The sequence below is a fragment of the Micropterus dolomieu genome, linkage group LG02, assembly GCF_021292245.1.
Source record: "Micropterus dolomieu isolate WLL.071019.BEF.003 ecotype Adirondacks linkage group LG02, ASM2129224v1, whole genome shotgun sequence".
NCBI classification, from domain to species: domain Eukaryota; kingdom Metazoa; phylum Chordata; class Actinopteri; order Centrarchiformes; family Centrarchidae; genus Micropterus; species Micropterus dolomieu.
The window spans coordinates 22,785,048-22,810,646 of NC_060151.1; the positions used below are offsets into that span (position 1 = coordinate 22,785,048).

General features: G+C 40.2%; 1 protein-coding gene across 1 annotated transcript; it reads left to right on the forward strand.

The window, feature by feature from the left end:
• Window positions 1-248: 248 nt before the first annotated feature.
• On the forward strand, window positions 249-24,953 carry ttyh3a (tweety family member 3a). The gene is made up of 15 exons (XM_046033828.1): window positions 249-585; window positions 1,067-1,249; window positions 4,711-4,880; window positions 7,494-7,605; window positions 7,749-7,969; window positions 9,110-9,205; window positions 10,004-10,076; window positions 10,821-10,896; window positions 14,694-14,749; window positions 15,227-15,319; window positions 16,176-16,268; window positions 17,041-17,177; window positions 18,557-18,730; window positions 19,154-19,229; window positions 22,497-24,953. Exons 2-15 carry the CDS (start codon window positions 1,124-1,126, stop codon window positions 22,569-22,571), a joined length of 1,578 nt encoding a protein of 525 aa, XP_045889784.1. The 5' UTR covers window positions 249-585; window positions 1,067-1,123; the 3' UTR covers window positions 22,572-24,953.
• Window positions 24,954-25,599: the final 646 nt, after the last annotated feature.

Genomic DNA, 25,599 nt, shown 5'->3' on the forward strand with positions numbered 1-25,599 from the left:
TTAAATGCCATGATCAGACTATTTGCAGATTCAGTGGGCAAAAACGGGTATTTAAATTTACCTTTTAAGGTTTGCTTTTCACTTCACTTTCACCATTTTGCTTTTTCATCTCATATCTCAGAAATCCCCACTTTCTTAGATGTATTCAACAATGCTGTCGACAAGTAGTTTTAATATTTCCGACACTACGTGAAGTTCTCATTGGCGCAACCCTGTGGCGCCTCTGGGTGGCGCTACTGGGTCGTGTTCATGCCGGTGAGTTGGGTTGAGTGCGGGCTTGCCGGGTAATCTACCAGCTGGGTGAATGTCGTGAACGCTCGCTGTTGGTCCCAGTCTTCCTGCACTCTCTTTTAATAACTGGATGGGGGATTTACTCGGAGTTGCTTGAATGAGCTGTTGGGTGGAATAGGACTACAAGAGAGGACCTGAGGAATTACCAGCCAAACTAACCAGGATGTAACTAACCGCAAACCAGAATGTCAAGTGGAACAAAAGAGACTTCTTGTTGTTATTCGCCTCAGTGCCCGAGTCTCAGCGGACCGAACTAACCAGCAGCTAAACCGGCTAACGCTAGCTACATTACGGGTAACGTATAACTAGCTTTTAAAATTTCTTTTGACTATTTTGAACAACATTTAAATGGGCCATGGTAACTTACTCAGGAGTTTACAGATAACATTACAACAGGATCCCCGCTAGCGACACAAAATTGACTTAAGTTGACATGTTAACAAGCTAACTAGCTCGGCTAAGATTCAGGTCGCCTGGGGTCGTTATGGCTACTAGTTAATGTTAGCAAGCTACTAGCAACATGTCTGTCTGTCTGGTTAGCAAGCTGTTTGTAATTTAAAATACTAAACGATGTATTTAATAATATGTGGGTGAACAATGTTATAGTTTTGATAGGCATAGTTAGAATAAAACTTCAAATTTACTCGGTGATAGTATGTCTAACGCGAGCTAGCTCGCTAACTTCGTTTCTCATGCTAGATAAGCAATACTCCATCTGCCTTTCATCCCGGGGACAAACAGACTTTCTGAAGTGGATTCCCCTCTGTGTTTACAGCTTGAACCATCTCTGTTTGCTTGTTTGGTGAGTGGATCTTGTTGGCGTTTATTCACCATGGCAGCAGTGGTTAGCTACTCTCCACCATGGTGGGTGAACCTTCTGCACAGGCTTCCACATTTCAACTTAAAGTTCGAGCAAACAAGCAGTGATTTCCAACCTGAGGACTGGACATATCAACAGGTAAAATACCCCTTTGACACCTTTGCCTCGTATGAAATGACCCTAGAAGTTGTGATTTCCAGGCACCCTACATAGGCCTTCATGAATGTTTACAGCTAATGTTTGTTTCAGTGTTAGTTTGAGTTCAGTGTCCTCCTTCAGGAGCACGATAAATATGGAGAATATAATTGTGATCAGTACTTTCTCCAAGTCCACAGCCTTAAATTTAAGGTAAACATTATTTGTTTTTCTGAGTGACAGACGACCTGTTTGCACCTGTTCCTTCTCTTTAGCTTTTGATCCATGTCACCATCTGTGTGGAGCTGTTAGATCCATGTATTGACCTCTTCCAGACACCAGACAGCTGGCATTGTATAGTGATCCAAAGCACCTAAGTTGACCTGAACGGCCCCATTCCTCATAGATAAAAAGTGACTTTTTCTTATGCCAATTGAGGGGAGTTTGGACTTTGAAGTAACTTTTCAAATAAAAAAAGTCTATCTAAATATACAAATGTCTAAAATAAAGATGTTCAACTGGTAGCAAGGGACTACACTGCCTGATGAACAACTAAGACTGGGGGTGGGAGCACAGCATGGCATTCACATAATATTGAAAAAGAATCTGTGAATTAAGGTCAAGTGATACTTTGTTTTTTTACTGCAGTGGTGGTTCTGGCCTGTATAGCATTTACTGTCCTCTCCTTGATGTTGATGCCATTGGTTTCTCAGTTGGTGTGCAGGTTATGCCTCTCACAACAGTGATTGACACAGACACACGCTTTAGATTTGACCCACAGGATCTGCGGAAATGGCTCTGCAAATATCCTGTTGTCCTCAAGTAACTTCAGATTACCTTTTTTCTTTTACATTGAACAAAGAAATCCTTTTAATGAAGGACATGTTGTCAGAAGTTAAGGAATACTTAATACAATCTAAAAATCCAACTGTTCAATTAACTTTATGTTGTCTGGTAAGATGGGAAGTGTTTAGTTTTGTTAGGTGCATTATTAAGAGTTAAGTGTACCAACATTTTTTGACCCTAAAATGTTAACAACCGTCTGTAATCTATTTGTTAATGGGCTGTTGATGCAGGTTCTTATGAACATGCGTCATTACCACCTCTTTTGTGGTGCTGTGGTTTTTTAAAAGGCTTTGGGAAACTCTGTAATAAGTGTGTTTTAGAGTCTACTGAGCAGAAGAGAGGGTCATTTTTAAACAAAAGTGAAAAATGGGCAGACATGGCTGAAAGTCATAAGGCAACTTCCGTTTTTCTGTGGTAAATGAGTCAGAAAATCCAGAAGTGAATCATGATTCCTCTTAAACAGGAAGACATATTCCAGACATGCAGCACTGATGTGCTACGGCTTGTACAGGCTGTTCTTGTTTAAAAGTGAAAGTAATCTAAAGGGGTGAAAGTATACGCATCCTTGTTTTGCTTTGGCAAAGTGTGTGGGTGGAAGTTATTTGCGTTCAGATTTCTTTAGTTGATCCATTATTTAGTGGGAAGGATGGACTCTAGTTCAGACAAAATGAGCATTTTCAGGAATATGTTGTTTAGATGAGGTGGCACTGGAGTACATTTGCTGAAAAAGGTCATTATTGTACCACTTCCCAGTTGTTATTGTCCAGCTCTCTGAGGTTTGATGGCAGCCTTTTCCTGCTAGGATACAGGAAAGGTCCATTGGTTGGATAATGGTTGCAGCTGTATGTTTGGCGCCCAGTGTGTACAGATAGAAGTGCAATGTAAACAGTATCACTGTTAAAAGGATAAGGATAATCAGTGGAAACTAAATGGTTGATTTAATCATGCAAATTTTATTAAAATGCACAGGTAATACAGCTATTTTAAGCATGTCATGTCCGCTGTCATCTCCCTCCCCACATTTATCATGACAAGAGCATAACAGAAAAGAGGTCATCATTACGCTAGCTTACTAAACCATAATTATTAACCCAGTGTGATGACAGGCTGCAGATTATTGTCAAGGAAAGTGCTCTCGCTCAGGCTTCAGGGTTGTCTTGACTTGTCCAGATGGCTGAGCTGAGTGGTGCTCACTATTGAACTACATCATGATGATGCAACCCAGGGTGCTTTTGAATAAGTCAGTCTTACCTCATGTACAGATGATATGGAAGTGATGCACCCAAAATAACAAGCAGTAGGATAATAGTGTTTGTACCCCTGGATTGAGGTTGCACTCAGTGAGCCCTGTCTGGTCAAAGTGTGCAAAGCAACATACAGCAGCCAAGTCATTCAATTGTATTTAAGTCTGATTATCTAGTCTGTCATTTGTTTGTATCACAGTCAGCACAGAGTTGAGACAGAAGAATAGTCTTAACCAAATATTGTGTTGCCAAGACTGCTGCTGACTGTTGCTTTGAACTTCCAGAGTTCACTCACTGCCGTGAACACCTCAAAAGCCACTGCACCAGGGCGTGTGTCAGTCATTGTGATGCATCGTTGAGAAAACTGAGCAAATAGGGTTCGGGGTTTTGACAAAACAAAAGATGGAAATCTGTCCCAGCCGTGAATCCTCAGTAGTATCCAGTGATCACAGAGGCCCTCTGTCTGACCTACATAGTAAATGCTGCTGTTGGCTGAAAGGTCTGACTATGATAGTATGTTGCTCTACTGCTAGCTTTGAAATTCTGCCAGAGTATAATGTTGATAGAAATATGCAGCAGGTATTACCTGTTGTGTCTTGTTGAGTTTTGCAGGAAGTATTTATCTCTCCATTTTCTTTTACTCTGACATTTATAATACTATATCACTTAAAAGAGAGCTTTTGTTGTTTTCTCATTTGCCTCTAAGAGGTCAAGTCCACAATCAGTGCTGTATTTTCAAATGAACAGACGGTTCTTTCTTCAACATTATCTAAAGCACCAGTTCCTTTCTTTTTAAATCACAGAGTATGATAAGACATATTATTTTAGAGATGTTTGCTCCTGATTATTGTGCGTTCGTCACTCACTTGTGCGCAAAGCTTGCCTTCAGTTTCATTTAGGACAAAGTGAGTTGTATCCGCCTGTTTTGTAAAGAGTGTAATATATTTGTACAAGCTTTTGATGCGCACAAATCAGCAAAATAATAATGTAATATAGTCTGCAGTTAAGAAGGCTTGAAGCTCAGTGCTCCCCTTCAAGCATCTGTGGTAGTAATGTGGTAGTAATAATAATAATAATAATAATAATAATAGCTTTATTTGTATAGCATTTTTCAATACAGGTAACAAAGTGCTTTACAGAAATCAATGTAAAATATAGACAAGTGGAATTAAAATTGGTATCACACAGACAGTGGTTTACAATCAATAAATAAAACATAAAACAAGTCAATATACAAATAAAGGAAAAATATAATATGCATCACACAGTGATGGTGTTCCTCTGTGGAACACTTTGGACATCCATTAGCCCCACTGTTATTGATGTGAAAGTGGTATGAACAAGCTTCTATAACCCCATCCTTCTGTCCATCAGTCCATCCTGTTACTGGGAGGTGTGGCGCTCGCCTGTCTGGCCCTGGACCTCCTGTTCCTGTTCTTCTATTCCATTTGTCTTTGCTGCCGGCGGAATAAAAATGAGGAGCAGCCCAGCGCTGACTGCTGCTGCACAGCCTGGTGTGTCATCATTGCAACACTTGTCTGCAGGTGAGTAAAAACACATGATCAGAGTGCTGGGGTTTCACTTTGTGTTTTCTGATCTCCCTGAAAAGTTATATGTCCTTTTCATTTAACATATTCTTCACCAGTTGTGTTGTTGATGCTTGCTGCTTTGCATTCACCCACGCACAGAGATGAAGATACAGGAAGAAGCAGGACATCAGTCAACAACAGATCGATTTAAGCTAAATATGCAAATGATGTGGTCAGCACTGCACACAGTGAAAAGCTACAGATTAGAGAGAGGCTAGAACTTGTCTGAAACAGCCTACTAATTTTCTTTAAGACAGCACGCCAACTAACAAATACTCCAGGACATGCAGTGTTGTAATCACACTAATTTCAGTAAATCTACGCAGTTGCAAAGGTTTGACATTTTGTTCAGTCCCCTCAATATGCCTATATGAAATTGCCAACAAAAGAATATGCTTGTGTATTGGCAAATGACCACAGTTCATTGTATTAATGATATCAGATCAAAGTGCAAATTAAAATCACATTTCAATAAAATATTTTATTAGCCATCTAAGGCTAGACTTACGGCAGGTTCACACCTAAAGGTCTGGTTTCTTAATCACAATGATGATACATTTTTAAAATTTTCCAGCTGACCCGGTTTGGTTCACAAAGGCAAAAACTCAAACAATCCAAAAATTGTAAACAAAGGGCATGTGGTGGAAATGTTTGATTATTGGTCATACAGTATGCGAGTAAAAAGACAACAAAACCCTCCAAATACTTAGCATACATACTACAGTACTTCGATGTACTGTTGATGCAGTTTTTTAACTTTTTGCAAGATACTGCTCAACAGAAAGCTGGAATCCATTCTCCTTCATTTTATCGCTGAATATTTTGAATACCTCAGTGTTCTTATGCACCTTCTCTAGTAACTGAGAAATGTTACCTTCAGCCCAAATATTCAGGAGGCAGCTCACTCCGTCCTGAGTCCAGATTTGTCCCCTGCTAGTCGACATTTTGGTAGCAAACACGCTCCTAGCTCACCAGTCACCAAAACAGGGTGAGAGAACCTTTTTTAACCACCAAAATGACACATACAATGGTAGCTTCCTGTTATTGGTTCAAATGATGTTCACACCAAAAGGTCGGTGTGAAGCCGCCTTTACACTTAGGCTGAATGCCACAAAATGACATAGATGAACAAGTAAGTTATAAACTTCTTTGTAATGTTTAAATAAAACTGCTGCATACTCACCCATTTCGTTTGGTTGTAGCAGTCACAAAAAACGCAGCCCTGTACAGCAGTGCTGAGGGATCTTATGTTTGCACTTAACAAACAAAGACTATAGAAGTGCTATATAAATTGGCTTCAATTTTTGTTATTTTTGAAGTAGATGGTGTGAGAACTGTACCATCTGGATATGCGTTCTATCTTTGAACCATGGATTTGTTTCCTGTTTTCCTCCTTCTGTTGATGGGCCACTGGAGAGCCATCACAGTTGATTCAGAGTAGCACAAAGAGCTTGGGGACCTGATGAGTACAAGAACTGCATTACAATTACTGTATCTGTGTGCGCTTGTACCCATGCACAAAGTGTTTTAGTTGAAGCAGGAAAAATTATATGGAGAGATCATACATTTCTCTGCTTTGTTTTGTTGTTGTTGGTTTTGTCCATGCTTGGCACAAAGTACTGCACCACTGTTAACAATATTCGCATTATCTTAATTTTCTTCTGTGTTTTTGCAGTAATTTCAAATGCTTTTTTCTCCAGTAATAAAACAGCAGTACAGAGTTTCCACAGGTTCACGGCAGGGAGGTTGGTTTTCTTTTTGCTGTGACACTGCCCCTGTTCACCTTTTTCCACACTAGAGAGTGTGAGAGGAAGAGATTAGCAGCCCTCCAGGAAGAGAGAAAAGACATTGATTCACCTAGGGCTGTTGACTGAAAACTGCTACACTTCGTCTCACTTAGCTCGGAGTGGTTCGCTTATCACCATCCTATTGGATCAAATCCACTCTGGCATAGGATGGGGGTTATCAAAAAGACCAACAGCTGCAACACAAGAAGCGATATCGGTTCTCACTTTGAATTTCTTCCCAGAGCAAATAAAGGAAGTTTATTTTTGTCACTGAAATGTAGAGAACATACAAACTAATACCAGTATGAATAGCTTTTACTATCTACTATGTGCCAAGACTGGATTTTGAATTAATCACCCATAAATTGTCAGAATATATAAAAAATGTATGTGAAAATACTTTTTTTGTTGATGTACCTATAGAAAAAGTTTCCCATACAATTGTCAAAACAGTTTTCCTGCAACCTGAGGCCTGTCTGTGCAAATGAGAGCTGATCCCCAGCCTCAGTACGGCCTTTGTCAGCCGTAGTGTGGGGTTTTGGGGCATAGCTGGTCCATTCCTCTGTGTTTCCATGGTTCTGTATGGAGTCTTTCTGCTGGAGCTGAAAGGAGCCTGTTGACTAGGGTCTCAACCGATAGGGTTAATGTAGAGTTCACACGCCTCTCTCCCTGCCTCGCTATCCGCCTCGCTCTCTCTCCTCTCTGTCTCCTCTCTGTGTCTTTTTTAGCTAATCCCTCCTCCTCACCAAAAAGACCCTCCCTTCCTTTTGTCTCCCCTCAGTGCTGGCATTGCTGTCGGTTTCTATGGGAACGGCGAGACTTGTGATGGAGTGAATCGGCTGACGTATTCCCTGCGCCATGCTAACCGCACAATCACTGGGGTGCAGAAGCTGGTAAGAGCACAAATGATACCAACGTGTTTAATAATTCATCATCCGTCTGCCACGAGTGTTTTTGGTTGCCTTTACCACCAGAGCTGTGTAGTGAATCCCCCTCTTTTCCACTATGACCTTGTTTGTCCCTATGCTGGGTCTAGGTATATGATAGTACATCCTCATTGAACCGTACAGTAGACGACAATCTGCTACAGCTTGAGGGCCAGTATGCGCAGCACGCAGACTACCTGTCCATCATCCAAAAGCTGCAGGGCCAGCTGGACGAGCTGGTCAGGCAGATGGTGGAGATTCCCTTCTGGGACAACACCAACATCTCCTTGGAGGAGCTGGCTGTCAAGATTGAGCTGTATGACTGGTACAGGTGAGAGTGCCATACAGAATAATGCAACAAAAATAAAACGTGTATTCAGCTCCGGTCTGATGCTTCAGAGTAAGGAGTGGCAGCTGCAGCAGGGTTGATAAGCATATGAGCATCGCAGAAAGAAAACAACAGACCATGACTCATATGCTACATCTTTTTATGGAAGTTTCAGTGCAGACACACACACTCCATCAGTGCTTCACTGTCTTGTGAAGACTTTGCTTTCGCTCCTCTCTGAGTTCATATATTGTCGAAAAGTTGAACGGTACTAGTTTCTTCCCTGGTGAGACAGTGTGGGCCGAGGCCACTCTGCTGGATACGTTTTCTACTTTAAAATCCCAGAGTGAATCAGAAGTAGGAAGCGGATGCAAGCGCAGACAACAAGGTCTTGTTCAGCATATCATTAGGCTGCTGACGTACCAAGCATCTCAAACACTGAGTTTCCCATTTCGGTAGAACATAGATGAGTTATGGTAGTCCCTCTGGGCTGTATCAAGATTTCATACATGTATGCCTAACATTATAAATATGCAAGTGGCTTACTGAATGGCTTGCTATGTTTTCTATGGAGTGTCACAGACTAGCTTGAATTCAAAGCAGAAATTAAATACACAAAACATACACATTGTTAATGTAAATTGAGGGGTTGCAAGGTGACTTATGTCATTCAACTCTATAGTGAGTTTCAGCTTGTTGTTTAGCTGTCCGACCCATTTTTGGCTACAGCAGGCTTCAGTGAAAACGCTCTAAAACCCACTGTACACTATCTGGTCAGCGCCAAACAGACAGACACAGTTAGCGATGAGCTGGTGAATCAGCTGAAAAACTTGATATTTCCCTCAGGAGGTAGCAGAAACCAAAACAAAGATAAAATATTGAGAGAGAATATTGGACTTACATTCGCCAGGAGGCAAGAAACATGATTATAAGTAAATGATAATGTTGTTCCAAATCTTTTAGGCATCCTTCTGGCCTTTGTTTTAAATAAATAATTTCTTCTTTGTCTAGTTACATTTTTGTAGAGTAAGATTTAGCTTTTATGAAATGTATGCTTGCTCTAAAGATCTGTCTTTTTTCAGCGAGAGACGGTATGCTGTGCTGCTCTAGGCCATTTGTTGTTAATGACATTTGTCTTCACAGGTGGCTAGGCTACATAGGCCTGCTACTGTTCGATGTCCTCATCTGCCTTCTGGTGCTGTTTGGCCTCATTCGCAACTCCAAGGGAACGCTTATAGGGTGAGTCTCATAGACAAGATTATGGCCATGAGAGCACTTAAGGGAAAATGATTCTGCCATGGGAAATCATTTCAGCTGTTGTCACAGAATGAGAGACGATTACTTTACATGAAGCCTTCAAGTTATCAGGGACCACCTTGTCATTATGGTTTAGTCAAGATGATTTCATGCTCTATAAAATAGCAGCCCAGTCATGATTCATTTTGCATAAGCATCACATCCTGATATCCTCAGGATTTTAGTGTATTACTAATGACACATTTGCCCTTATATTTTTGTTTAATAGTTTATATTAAATAGAGAAGCAATAAGTAGTTTAGACACTAAAATATAATAAAATAAATGCAATAAAATTATATTAACATTAAACCGTGCATGTGCATTTTTTTTGATCAGAAAAGCTTTTGATAATTTTTCCTTTAATTGCAAAATAGGACAAAATAAAAGCATCTTTATGCCGAATACTGTATGTAATCATGTAGTGTATTTTTATTTTCAGTTAATTTAGTATCTTGTGTATAGTTTGTCTATGGTGATTCAGCCAAAAGTTTGTTGAGCTTGTTTTTTTCCTGTTCCATATCTTTCTGATTGCGTTTCCAGCACATCATTATTTATCTTAAATCATTTATGTGATCTGTTATTTTCAAAGGAAAACTCGTCCATGAGAAGGCTCGACACATACTGAGGGACCAATTTAGTTAGCTTAAAAATATCTCGCTGTACGCTGTATGTTTTGTTTTTGTACATGTGAATAGTGCAGGTTTTAGGTACTTTCTCACCTCGTCTTGCTCTTCCCAGGGTGTGCTTATTTGGTGTAGTGGCTCTGGTAATCAGCTGGGTCTCCCTGGGGATGGAGTTGGCCATCTCTGCAGTAAGTGTCTCCATTAGAGCATGATCCTGTTTTCCAGGTAGAGATAACAATGTTTATAAAACATGGAGGGACAAAATATGACATAATTCAAGACAATACAGTGGCCTTGCAATACATCCCCTACATAAACAACAAATAAAATAGTCTGCTTTGAATAATAATTTTTGTCTAATATGCTTTTTCCACAAAATGATCTACTCAGAATCTATGAATAAGCAAATATCACTAATTTCAAAAGTTTAACTGCTGGACGCAAAGTCTATTCACAGATTTATATGCGCTGGAGTTTCCACATTGCACTTCAGTAAGTTGCATACTGGACCACGAAGGGGCTCCAAACAAGTTGTGATGTCACAAATCATGCTCGTTTTCTTAAAAATCCTTTAGATTAATGGTGTTGACACCAGTGATCACAAGCACAATAATTGGGATTAGCATTGTAGCCATAATACTGCAGCCGTTGTTTACAGAAGACCAAAGCAGCTAATTTGGCTGCCTTATGGAGGACAAAAAACTACTTTATTGAGGCTTGATTTAGTTAGTGTGATTGCTCTCAGCAGACATGGAGTCAGCCTATCACATTGTAGTGTTTTTAAAGCTGCAGTCAATTGTTAACTCACATGTTCCATCAAAGATAACACATGATTTCTTGTGTTTGTGCAGTTCATTCTTGTTAGCATGCAATGAAAATGTCACTACAACTGTGTCTTCTTCACTTTTAAGTCTTGTCTTGTTCTTTTCTAGACCTCCAGTGATTTCTGTGTTGCCCCTGACACATATGTCACCAAAGTGTCAAACCAGTATGGAGTCATCAATCAAGGTATGAATGACACCGAGTATCATTCATGTGGTACTGAGATTACCATGTTGACAACTCAGACAGCTCTTTAAAATGGTGAATATTAGTCATCTCAAATTGTGGAGGATGTGCTAGCCTGAACTGTTTATCTCCTCCCCCTTCCTGGTCTCAATGCACTGATTATTGTGCAGCAGTGAGACGACATTGTTCTAAAGAGCGGAGCTTGGTCTTGTTCATAGGTCATAAAAAGCCTCTGGAAATTACTGCCACATCTGCGGCAGTGTCAAGAGGGCAATGGTCCGGCTTTATAAGCCGCACAGAAGCCTCTCTAACGCGTCCCGTTTTAGTAATTGCCCAATCGCCCCATGATGTGATGTGTGTGAGAGAAAAGATTATTGTGTATGTGTGTCATGTTGTTATATCCCGTGGGGACTTTAACCTGACTGCACATTAACTGATGGGGTCAAAAATTTAGATCCCCACGAGTAGAGACGGCTTTTTGAGGGTCAAGACGTAGTTTTAGGGTTCAGGTTTCAATTAGGTTTAGGTTAGGCTTAGGCCTGTAGTTGTGGCAGTTAAGGTTAGGGGCTAAGGAATGCATTTTGTCAATGAGATGTCCCCACGGGGATGGACGAACAAACGTTTGTGTGTGAAGCAGAGTGTATGAGGGAGATAAGAGCAGTGGAGAAGAGGATCAAAGACGCCATATCTTTCTTGTATCCCTCTTCTGTCCTGGGGGGAAAAAAGTAAATATGGTTCTTAGAAATAAAACACAGAAGACTCCCTGCCTACTTAATGTGCTTTTTTCCCCCAACATCAGCTTCACATTTTTGTCTTTTTCCAGTCTCTTCTTTAAAATACGGGAAAATACGGGCTGAATACACACACCAAGGTTTTGGTTATTCAATGTAGAGCATCAGCAGTAAATGCTGTGATTTCATCTGAACAATGAGCACTGTCTTGCTCTATGCTCTAAACTGTAGTATGCTGCAGCCATGATGCTGTATTTAGCCTCAGGGCTGATTCATGCAGTATGGGGGATTTCAGTTCTATTTTTCCCCTGTAACACATGGTAACTATTCAGCCTTTGAAAAGACAATTGAATTAAGTTCATCACTATTATCATGATATTGCAAGTTAATATAAAACATAGCTCATGATTATGAATCCCAAGATATTATGTGCCTTAATATTTAGGTGACTTTCACCTACAAATTTTTGCCATGGAAAAGAGAAATCTTCCTCAGTTGTTGGATATTTTCCCTTTACAGCTCATGCCTCTCTAAAATTGCACCAGACAAATCTTTGGATAGGACAGCGTGTGTTATTACTGCAGTGGATTTATTGCTTTCCTCCCCAGGATAGCTGTTATAGTTTCTTGAACATGCATCACTTCGACAATTCTTCATTGTTTTGTTTTCTCCTCATTGCGCAATTATGTCAGACACATGGTTTCAATCCAGAGAGTGAGAGTTCATCTGTGAGATTTGTTATGTTGCAGCCAGTACTGTATTTCTCTGTTATTCTGATGGTTTTGTTGGTAAATACTTTACAAATTAATGCAGCAGTGACTAAGACGAGCTGCACGTCTAAAAGATTTTGCAGAATTTTTCCTAGGCAAGGACTTTAAATCAATAATTGTAAAACCGAGTAACTCCCTCAATACTTACAACAATTACTGTATATTTAAGTATTTATTCACTCTAGTGAGGTTTGTTTTGAGGTTTGTGTCTGTACAACATTTGCTTGTTCACTTTGCTTGACATCTGGTAGCTAGCTGTTTCTCATGCTTGGAAAACAAAAAACAGCTTGATAACAAAATACTTGGAGAAACTTTACTGAAAAACCAGGGACTGGAACTAGATTTGTTTTTCGATTCCCTTACACTATCAACATTTCTAACCTGGTGGGATAATGTGCTGCCAAATCCCTGTCCAATAAACAAGGGATCTTGTGATCATTGTCCGAATCTGTGACTCTCTGAAAATCAATCTGATTGTAAAACAGAACACCACCCCAGTCTTGTCCAAGTCATGAGCAGAACAAAATTCTTCATTTTCTGCTAAAGTTGTTTTATCAGTGTAAGTCATAAATGGGTCTTCTTTCAACCCACTGTGGATTGGCAGCATGTTTTTTGCTGTCAGCTAGACTGAATTTGTTGATTACTCGATTAGTTGTCAGCTGTTAAATTAAGCACAAACTGTTTTGATCAATTGGTCGCTTTGAGTCATTTTTGTGACCAAATTCTCTGATTTCAGCTTCTCAAAAAAAATATTTTCTGGTTTCTTTACTCCTCTATGAAAGTAAACTGAATATCTTGTGGGTTGAGGACACAACAAGACATTTGAGGAAATCATCTTGGACTCTGGGAAACACTGACACTTTTCACCATTTTCTGACATTTTATTGACTAAAAAACTACTTGATAGATTAAGAAAATAATCGACTGATTAATTGACAATGAACATAATCATTACTTATGTCAGTACAGTTGACAGAAATGACAGAAGACTTGAACGCAGCCCCTCAATGAGACATCAGTAGTTTCATCCGTTACCAAAAATCTGATTTCCACGAAATCTTCTCCTCCTGGTATTTATTTATGTGGGTTGGTGTATGTGTGACAGAAGCTTGATTGATGTATTTCTCTATACCGGAAATCCTCCTCTCATGAGTTTGCTCAACTGTGTGGGACGTCACTTGCACAGTGTCTCACGTCGGTGGTGGTGTTCTCACAGCTTGTATTTGTGGACATTGCTGTAGCTTTTAAGTCACTCAGGATTTCTCATCGACTCCTACACACTGCCGTGAGTTAGAAGAAGTAGCTGGAGTGGGTTGTAATGGCATGTAAAAGTCCAAAACCATAATTACAATCTGCTTTGGTGAACAGAATACAAGTTTGGTCATGTTGTAATTTAACTAACTCCAGAGATGATGTAACCGCTCTTTGAGCTGTTTTGCAGGAGGCCCTGTGCAGAACAGTTATGCCTAAGCCTTCTTGCAGTAGCTATGTGCTCTGTTGTTTCTTAAGTGTTACTGCGTCATGGGAAAAACACAGTAATTCTTACTATTGCAGCACGTGTGAACTTTATTTGTTTGGAACATTTCACCTCAGAGCTCAGGATTAACTCAGCGGGCGCACAGTTACAGAAGCAGTCAAGCTCTAACAGGACAGCAGGGAACACAACAAGACGGCGCTAGAAAATAAATAAAATAAAATGTCTCTTTATTGGTCCGTTACTTGGCTATTGGCCTCTTTCCCAGGACAAAACAGTGGTGGCTGAAGCAGTGACGTGGGGAAAAGAAAGCACAGTGCAACATGAAATAAGAGAGAACAAAATCAAGAGACATAACTACACTTTCTTTAGTGACATAGAAATGAGCAGGTATTACTAAATATAATATAATGGAGCTTTTGATTGCAGTGTGCTATTTCTGGTTCTTAACAGTTAACAGTGTGTACAGAGCTCTGACCAGCTCTGACCAGCACTGTCATTTCTTCTAATTAGTCAGTAAGTGTATGGCTGCAACTAACGATTCTTTCATTTTCGATGAATCTGCCAGGTATTTTCTTGATTAATTATTTGGTCAATAAAATGTTTTACTATACTGAAATGTATGCTTATGAAAACGATTCCTTGAAGCCCAACACAAGGTCTTCAAATGCCGTGTTTCGTCCAACTAACAGTCCAAAATCCAAACCTAACATTGTCCAACTGATACTAGGTTATTGAGGCCGAAACAGAGGCTCAAAAATTTGAATTTATGTGGCTCTGCTAACATATGCTATTCTATTCCTACTGTCCTTTAATTCACAGATATCCTGAAGTACTACCTTAGTTGCAGTTTGGAACAAACCAACCCCTTCCAGCAGGTTAGTTGCATATATTACTATATTTGTTTCTGCATGTTTACCGTTCAGATGAATACCCATAAGCTGTCTGACTGGTAGCTGGTTGATAATACTCAAAGCTCAGCAGTCATAGTATATAAGACATATTCTCTGTGTGATGTATGAACTTGTAATTGGTAAGAGCCCAAGTGTGCTCAATGAGTCACTGCTATTACCTTAGATACTTTTTTTCCATGCAGTAGTACAGTACTTGTGTTGGGAAACGGATGCACAGCACCTTTTCCTAGTTTTATAAAACTATTGAGTGCTGCTATAGTCCAGGCATCTATTGATAGTACGATGGTAAAGAAAAGGAAGCTATATGTAGTTTGTAAGGCTTGTAGCTGTCTGCATGCTTCCACTAGATGTGGACAACTGAAGGCACTTGTTAGTGTTTTTAAAAAATGGAAATTCTTTTGAGATGTGCTGGGCTGCTACGGTGTTCATACTTTATTTCAGAAGCTTTCCGGGAGCCACAAAGCATTAGTGGAGATGCAGGATGACGTGTCTGAACTGCTGCGCTCTGCCACCAGAGAGTACAAAGAAACTAAGGTGTGTTTCCGGCCCCATCAATGCACTCTTAAATAGAAATGCCACATTACGGGGTAGCTGTTACCATAAACACCACCCCTCTGCCCCCAGGCCACAAGCTGTCCTGTACTATTGTACTGTTTGTGATGACAGAATATCCCAGTGAATGGGACCAAACGACAGACCTGCAGAGAAGCAAAGAGCACCTGTCCACATATAAAGATCTGCTGACGGCCCACCTGGGAACTGCATTATGTCCATTTAGCTGCATTAGGCTTTCACTGGCCCTTGTCAGTACAACACTGTGGTATTGTCCAGCACTGGTCCTTACACTGTGTTGACAGAGGCACAAATGAGAGCTGACATTGGGAATGGAGAGAGGCATATCTCACTTCACATACCCACACAGAGAAATGTGCTGAGGTTGTGCAAATGTTTCTATCAGGCAATCAGCTGCTGGAGCTGTAATGAGAACTGGAGGAAAAAGGGAAACCAACATCCGTTAAAATATATCATACATTAAAATCTGCTTTTTCAGCTGGAGCCGCTGTGTACTGTCGTATATTGATGAAAGACACATCCCTGATGTAGAATAAATAATCAGTGAATTAATTTCCTTTTTGCAAATGTTCACGTTTTCTTATTCTTGACTGTTTACACCATGTATATGCAGGTTAACTACCACTTTGTTGCATTTTTGTTATGTAGACAATGAGAATTATACTAATCTATTTTGTTTTCAAATGTCTTTTGTAATGGTTGGTCATGGCATCCGAGCATACTCGGGTGCCAAAGTTGGATTTCAAGTTAAGCCTGTTTCAACATTTTGTGTGGGTGTTTTTTTTAATTTTTTTTTCCCCCCGCATTCATTTTTCAGGGAAATTTGGAAGAGATCCAGGGGATTCTGAACACCACGGAGATCAGTCTGCATCAGCTCACGGCCCTGGTGGACTGTCGCAGCCTGCACATGGTGAGCAGGGAGGAGAAGACTCAGAAAACGAGACATTGTTACTCCGGAGTTTCTCCATGTCTGATGAAAATGGGCCTGGCGATGGATTTGTTGTGACATCTTTGTAGTGCAACTTAGTTGCATAAAGCAAACCCTCTTTCTATGCTTGTGCAGCTGACTACACCTGTCACCATTAACAATGTTGGCCTTCCTGTATGCGATGTCTTGTCAAATTGATTCTGGCAATGTACCATTTATGAAGCTGAATGACAAGTACTTGGCTATCGCCAAGCTTTGGATTATTGTCCCTCAGTGGCAGCCAAATTCCAAGTGCACATGTGCAAGTGTAGCACTTTCTTTTTGCTTTCTGCTCTGCCCTTACTCTCAAACATCTACATTGTTACCACGCCAAAGCTTATTATTTCATGAAAATAGAGTATCTTGGGTAGGATACAAATCGTGACGAGAAACGTGTTTCTGCATACAGAACGTAGAGTCTCAAGCATGATATTGTGGAGCACAGGGCTTCTTTTCAAACCTAGGTAAAAGGCATTGCCTTCCCTCTAGTTTGCCAACCGTGAGCTCATTGGGTTGACCTAGTTTAAATGAGAAATCACAGCGGATGCATGTTAAAGACTCTCTCAGAATCCATGTGCCAAAATTTTAAAACAGCAACTCTAGCATTTTACTACCTCTGCTAGGGTTACTGAAATTTCTTTAGATGTTAGACTCTGATCTGGTCATACCTGCTATAATAAAAAGTGGTGTCCCCCCCCCTTTTTTTTTTTTGCAGGACTATGTCCAGGCCATGACGGGGCTGTGTTATGACGGACTGGAAGGCCTCATCTACCTCGTGCTTTTCTCCTTTGTCACTGCTCTCATGTTCAGCTCGATTGTTTGCAGTGTGCCTCACACCTGGCACGCTAAGAGGTAAGACATCCTTTGGCCACCTATACCCTTCAACTCACAACCACGTTGGAACCACTGCAAAGGCTTTTAAGCTGAGTTTTTGTGCAGGACTGTGTATACAGTGAGAAATAATTAATGAGGGTAAGCCTATCAATTAGTTATGGTTTTTTATAGCATTTCCTCTAACCCTTTTCAGCACTTGGGAATGAAGCATAAAAAGTCATTCAGGATGAATATACACAGATAGGGAAGTACAATTCCTTTATGTGTAATACTTGTGTTTGTTTGCTTTTCAAAGACTGTTTTTTTACCACTGGGATGTGTCCAGAAGGCACCAGCTGCTTCCTCAAATAGATTGCTTCCTGTTATCCCCCCTAATTGTGCAGAGTTGGCCTAAATCTATCATAAGCACCGCCCGTGCTGGTGTCTTTTTCTGCGGCTGAGGGGTAAAGTAATTCAGATATTTTTGTCCTATCGGCAGCAGATAAGGTTTGCAGGATGGCTATGAGGAAAGAGGTTTCCTAGGCAAAGCTGCCAGCTCAGCTGCACCACATAATTAACTGATCCCTCCTAACCATTGGGGGGCATGTTTATCAGTTTGATCTCAGCTGGAGCTTCCTGTTGTAAAGCAAAGGCTTACACGCTACCAGTCTTTCTCAGTGGTCCTGCTAAGCTTGTTCTGTTTTACTGTAGTGATTCCAGAATACTAATTTATTTTACCCTATCTGCGATTATATGGAGATTTATGATTAATATTGACTGTTAGCATTTCTAGAGTAATATTAGAATTCGTAATTGATTGGTGAGTAACTTGCTCTTTTCTCTGATATGCACACTGAGGTCAGTAAATGTATTGTAAGCTGCAGTGAATCAAAGTCAGTGATCTCAAGGATTAAAAATGCAGGAAAAAGATGAACACTAGAGGGAGACAGGCTCCATGATGTTGGTGTCATTGTTGCTCTGTTTCGACAGTGATCAGTGCGTTATTGTTATTTTACATACCCTAGTGAGCTTCATTGTTTGGAAAGAATCAAATCAGACTCACATTCCTTCTGCAGAAGTTGGCTACTGCTTTTATTTGACAACGTGGACAAATCATTCATTGTTCTGATGCAGAATCAGGGCTTTTAATTTTCAGACAGGAACTAAACTAATTACATGAGGCTATTTTTACTGTCTTTGTTCAGTCCCATTAAGGTCAATGGAAAACTGTGTCTTCTGTGTTTCAGAGAGCATGTTTTTCCCTCCCTCAGGCAGCGATGAAGTTGAATCAGAATGTGACTGAGAATAAGCACAAAATGTGACCACGTGGCGCTTCTGTGCTCCTTTGTCATCAGTGGGATAGGACAGGGGGTCCCCCTGGTGGCGGCTGTTTTTTAAGTGTTGTGTGATGTTTGCAGGAGCGACGAGGACAGTGAGGATGAGTCTCTGAGCCACGGGGGAAGACAAAACCATGATAACCTGTACCGCGTCCACATGCCCAGCCTGTACAGCTGTGGCAGCAGCTACGGCAGCGAGACCTCCATCCCAGCTGCCGCCCACACCGTCAGCAACGCACCTGTAACTGAGTACATGTAAGTCACCACTGCCTCAGTGGATTTTAATAGAGAGCTGCACTAAGTGAAATGCAGGAGTGGTAGATCATGTATTTTCACATCTCAGAGTTGTGCATAGTGTGGCTGAAATTAGATACCTTATTTACTCAGGAGCCAGCTTTTATATCCCCAGAGAGGAGCTAGGATCTCCTATAGAAAGTCATGCAGTGGCCAGCAAATGCAGCTGCTGCTCTCCAGCTGTGATGCCCATGAAACCCGAAGCTCTCTGCCTCATGGGTCAAGCTCAGTGTTAGGGAACCAGGGGGAGGGGGATCCCCTAGTTTCTGACTCTGTGTTAGCATGACTTTGGTATGCTGATTTCATATCTTTAAAGCCATGTGTGTGGATTTATGCACTTCTTAGCTTGTTGTGTTTGACCTTACTGTGTGTTTAACTCAACAGGGCTCAGAACGCCAACTTTCAGACCTCGCGCTGTGAAAACACGCCTCTGATAGGACGAGAGTCTCCTCCCCCCTCGGTAAGTGTCGTTTTCCAGTAACAACTGTAGAAACACATCTGGCACCTTGTTGTGAGTGACGGACCATTAGCCGTTTTCTACCAAAATGTTCCAAAAATTATGGAACCAAAGGAACTAAACTCAGGAACTAAACTAGGAACTAGGAGTTTCCATCGCATCTGACGAACCTTGAAGAAACAACACCAGCAGCTTTGAAACAAAAAGTTTCATACAGTCATGTTGTTCTTTATATTTGCTGTTGTTAGACTTTGATGTTTGAGTTGGCTATAGTGAATTAATTAGAAGCAGAGGAGGAGGAGACTGAAGAGTCTCCACATTAGAAAATCTGCTGAGATTTTAATGGTCATTTCTTTCTGCTTCAGAACATAACCGCCTGCAAATAGTTATTTCTCTCCTTCACTCACTTTGTTTCCTCATTGCCACTCTCTAGGTGGTTCGACCACAGCTTTCTCTCTCCTGTTAACTCCAGCGGTCAGCCCGTTCACACATTCAAGCTGACAACCAAGCCTAACTTTTTTAACGTTAATAAATAGTAAGGAACCTTTAGTCCCTTCTTCTTCTGGATCGAAATGCATGTTTAGTTCCTGAGTTCCTCAAAATGTTCTTGGTTCCCTGGGAAAAGTTGCTGCGTTGTAAATGCCCCATTGTACATTATAGAACCCTGCTCTCCACTGTACATCACTGTACCTTTTAAGCTTTAACAGTGTACATATTTACTTCGGAGCCACATAAACATACATTTAGAAACATGGATAAACAATGATTCCCATTTGGTGATGGCATGTTTTTAACAGTATACAGCACTCGATAGTATGGTAGAACATTAGAATTAGAAGAGATCATTCTTCATATAGAGCACCCTTTCCAAAACATAACCTGAATAAGCTGAATCTCTGACAGCGCTCAACTCGACCTTTTTGTTTTGTTTCTTTTATGGATAGGGCGCAAAACAAAAATGTATTTCCCTAATAAATATGAATTGTTTTCTGACTTTTACTTGATTAAAGTTGGAAAGAAAACAAAAGAATCCTGCACACCGTTCATCACTTGTACTCATTTTATTAACAATGTTTTGATCCTCAGACCTTCGTCATGCAGACAGCTCTGTGTCACATTTGTTTTTATATTTGAAGAGCTCACTTGTATGCTTACTGGGAAGTATTGCTGGTGTCATCAGATTGGCAGATGTTTTGCAGGATAGATCCTATAGCCTATACTCTGTGTGTATGCTGCTATTTGTCTAGAGGAACTTTTCCTAAGGACCGAAAAGTCCTTGGGTAAAGAAAAAGAAAAGAGTACAAGTTATGGACAGTGACAGAGCAGGATTCTGTGTTTTTGATCCTATGCAGCTGTCAGTGAAGACTTATGTGGGAAAAACTTGAAAATGCAACTTGTTACAAGTTGACAAAGTTTGCAGCGGTAGAAACAGAGTTTGACCATTGCATTAGCAACAAACTTCAATCATTCCCTCCTCCCCCCGGCCTGAACCTCTACCAGAGACCCTACCCTCCCTGGTGTCTCTGTGTCTGCCAGGACTTAGAGATGCTGCTTTGTGTATCTTCTCTATACTCTCTTCTTGTCGTGTTTTTTTTTTTTTTCTTTTTCTATTTTTTTTTTCTTTCTTGTCTGCGAATCCATACAGTTGTATTTGACTGCCGCGGACAGTAACAGCGGTCACAGCTGGCAGTTAAAGCCTTCGGAGAGTTCAAGATCGTTTTGGTAACCTCATCTGCTATGTAACAGGTACAAAACATGCCCGCCTCCTCCACCTGCTGGTTCCTCCTCTGTACCACCTCCCAAACTCCCAGCTCCACTCACCCTGTATTCAGGTCCCACCAGGTCTGCTGGTCCCCCTCCCCCCTTCTCCCCACCCCTTCCTCTGTCCTGACTCTTGCTAAGTGTCCCACCTGATGTTTGTCTCCTGTGGCCCTGGGCTGCATGTTCCCCTACCCCACGGCACCATAGATATGCTGGGAGTAACATGTGAAGCTGTAACTCTGCCCCCTGGCTCGCTGTGACCAATGAGTTACCGTCACCGACTCAGCATCAAATTAAGGAGCAGTTAAACCAGTTCACTGATCATGTGGATTTGCTTTGTCTTGATTCTTGGGTTTAAAGTTGAACTCGGGGTTGTTAAAGAGTAAAAGTGGACACACCTGCATTTGGTAGGTGTTAAGGATTCAGTTATTGGGTGTGTAACATGGAAAATAAATATTGTAGAGGATATTCAGTACACTTCAGTAAACACTGGCCGTACTTATGAAATTATCATGTAGGCAGTTTAATACCACAGGTAGGTGTATTTGGTGATACAACTACAAAAATGTGTAAATGTTACACAGTAGATTTATTATCTCAAAATCAAAAGTCAGTAAACCCGCACCAATTTAACAAATATACTGTACTACTCAAATATGAACTGTTCAAAATGAGCACATGGTTGTAGTTAGAGATTAAAAAGACAAACTCAGGCAAATGTCTAATAATACATCTTTTTCTTTAACATCCGAGGTAAGTTGTGTTGTTTAGTTGAGCGCATATCGGGGTCGACTCTCAGCGTTCACATGCTCAACGGGCTGCCTGGTTGATCATGACAAATGAAAATGTTCCTGAAATCACTATGGGGGAAAAACAACCAAATCAACTTAGTGTGTTCGTATGAGTTTGCAATGCAGCCTTTGTGTGCTTGTATCGCCTGTTTTGCAAAATGCATGGGTGCATCCTAAATGTAAACGAATGACTGGCCCTGCCGATGCGCAATGAGGGTTAAAACAAAAGTGAAATAATTATATTTATACAATTCCTTGTACTCTGATGTCCTTGTCCTCTGTAGCAGTTTCTGTGATGTTGTTTCTGTATTTGAATTGTTAACAATTCCTTTAGATTCCAGCATTCTGGAGTAACTAGTGTGGAAGGTAATCTGTAGGATTTAGTATAATCAGAAAAAATGTATTGTATTCTGTAGTGCTTTGTTGTGCATGTCCAATCTGTATATATTTATGCTCCTTTACTGCTGCTTTTGATGTTTTAATTACCAGAATGGTTTTCTTTCTTATCAAAGCAGTGAGCCTTTGAATCTGTTTGCTATTCCAACAGATTTAAAACCTCCTCATCATCATATAATGATGAGAAATTATTTAAATTGTTGTAAAAGACAGGAGTGATTCCCCCCACCTTTATTCACTACTTGTAATTAATTATTTTACTATAAAGGGTGAAACCATGATTCACGTCATCGTCTGTATCATTTTCTGTTTCTGTCCACAGTACACCTCCAGCATGCGGGCCAAGTACCTGGCCAACAGCCGACCAGATCCCAATAACCCTCCAGCAGCACATTAGACAACACTGTACTCATTCCGTCTACAGCACTGACGTCGCTGAGACCTGTCGGCCATTATTTGTCATGCCTTTCAGTCGCTCCTCCGCCTGCTTTCCTCCACCTGCTTTCCTCCACCTTCTCACTCCACTTAAATGGAAAACCAAATGATCTTTTGCTGATTGGTTGAAGCAGAACTTAAGGACGTCCTGCGGATCATCAGATCTCATCTCATTAGTCAGGACATGCTTTTTCTCCAGTTTCAGTGACCTTTTTTAAAAAAAAAATTTTTTTTATCATCACTAGATTCATCATTGGTGCTGGAGTTCACCTGCTACTATGATGTGACTTTTAAGCTCTTAAATTTCTTTACACATGAATGCACCATGACATGCACGGTGTCACATCTAATAAGGCATTGCAGTGTTGAGGACTCTGGAAGTGCTCATAGCCTAACACTGATTACTACTGGTTGTTTTGTTTTGTTAAAGTACTGTACTGCACTCTCTCATCGCTGGGGGGTGGGGGTGAAAAACCTTACACATAAATATGAGAGGAATCAACTGGTTTCTTCCCAACGGAAGTGTAGACATTATCTCTCACATAGCACACTCAAGAAAGATCAAACTTGTCGTAGAATAGATTCACTTAACGGTGCGACATCTCAGTCCCTCAGGTTTTCTGTCTGCTTGTGGAACTTGAAATGCAGGTCTGCTATGTTTGAGTCAACCAGTAAGAATTTGCATTATTCTCCAGTTAATGTCGGCATACTGTAAATTGCACATGCACATTGGCAGTTTCTTTTGTTGTGTTTTGTGTTAAATCAAATGTCTGGGACCAGTTTTCCTGCAGTATTGCACGTCTTACAGGTCTGAAACTGAAATCTTTTTCCTTCTTGGGACACTGTTCTTTCCTGTCCTGGCATTTCTGTTTGGTATGTTTTTGTTGTTTGTTTGGTTTTTTTTGCACACTGATGAGCCACTATTCCACAGCAGTGACTGTAACTTGTAAGCCTGTGAACTTGATTCTGGCACATGCTCTCAGAGGATTTGATAAGGACAAAGATGAGCTGCAAGATGGAAATGCAGCTGTTTGACAAGAAGGGTCACAGCGGGATGATGATGATGTTCACCCCCACCCCACCCCACCCCACAAAAAAAACTAAACAAACAAGAGTGTGACATAGAAGATGCATTTTTATACCACTGGAAGCAGAAACTTTTTTTACAGCCCTGTGAAGACTATAATGAAGCAGAGGAGGACGGAGTTGTGCGTGATGTCTCCTGCAGCATTAATCCGAACTTTGTACGATAATTTGCCTCTTCACCAGACTGCTAGTTATTCTCTACGTGTTCTTGTAAAGTTGTAAAACCTCATCTCTCCTTAACAGAACTGGGAGTGGTCCACAGACATACACATCCTTGACTCTGATCTTAGTGCAGCGGTTTATCAGTTCACTGACACCAAGAATCTTAATGCAAGTTTATGTGGAAAAAAAATGCATATCGCAGTTTCTAGGAAAGTTTTAAAGAGAAACTTTATGCATTGGTGGTGCAGTGTCTCCCAAATGTGTTTTAGCATTTATAACAAAAGTAGATACGTGTGAGTGGATGCTGTGAAGGGATTGTGTTAACTCTGACAATTTCCAGATTATAGAGAAAGCAAAGGAAATCGGACTTTCCTGTTGAAGCATGACGATCATTCACACACCTGTGAGTGAGATACTTCTGCAGCTTCAGCTTCAACTTGCTCTTAAATGTGCATTTTGACCTGTACATGAGGTGATTTTTGAGACTGTGCCAACAAGTGAAGCACAACTCTTTTACTATCTGAATATCTTTTTAAATGTGTCTACTTTGGGCCAGTTTGTAAAGTTGACAGCACCTGGTTCTCAAATGAGAAAAATGAGCCTGACTTTTTTTCAAATCATTTATGCTCTGTAAAACAATATTACACTGATGCAATCTTTCTGTTTCGGGTAGTAGTCATATTCTCTTTGTCGTTTGTAATGTGAGGCTGTTGTACAGATTATAAACATGAAAGAAAAAAATGCCTGAAATTGACCTTTCATTTTTAATTTCTTAAAGCTTATTTCACTCTTTTTTTTTTAAAAAAACAAAAAACAAAAAAAGAAAAACAATTTTCTATTTGAGTTGCTCATAGGTTGGTGTTTTTTTCATTTTAGAGCACAATGTGTTGCTTCTTTAATGTGAATATGACAAATAGATTTAAATTTTTCATTATGCTTTTTGGGGGGGGGGGGCTCACCATAGATATAATCTTGTTTTTTTTTTTTTTTTATTTTATACATCTTTTTTGCATTGCTCTAAAATGTGTACATGTAAAACCTGTGGTTATATTGTGCTTGAATGCTGTGTTTTGAAATTAAACAAACCTTAACTGTAGCCCATCTGCTTGTTTATTACCTCCTGACCAGGAACAGACACTAGGTAGCAGCATAACTCCACTGCCAGCCTTGTCACGCCATTAACTTTTACACAGGTACTGGTCGTTTATTTTATGTTAGCACTATTTTTCTTGTGTTTCAACAAGTAGAACAAAGAAACCACTACTGTCCTATTCAACATATATACATTATAAGAGCTGATATATGTGATGCAATACAATTATTAGAGCTGCAATGATTACTCAATTAGTTGTTAACTATTTAATTAATCTCTTAAACCGACTAATTATCAAAATAGTTTAAGTCATTTTTTTTAAAGAAAAATTCTTTGATCCCAGCTTCTTAAATTTAAATATGTTCAGGTTTCTTTACTTTTCTATGACAGTAAACTGAAAGTCTTTGGGTTGTGGACAAAACAAGACATTTGAGGACGTCATCTTGACATTTTATAGACTAAATAATTAATCGATTAATAATTGACAGATTAATAAACAATGAAAATAATTGTTAGTTGCAGCCCTAACAGTTATAGTCACAAACACTTTTAACCCAGACCAACAAATGGTCATTTTCTACTAGTAGGTTTAAAGAGTAGTATGTGAAGTATATTTTAATGCTGCCTGGAGGATTTTAATGTTGCCTTC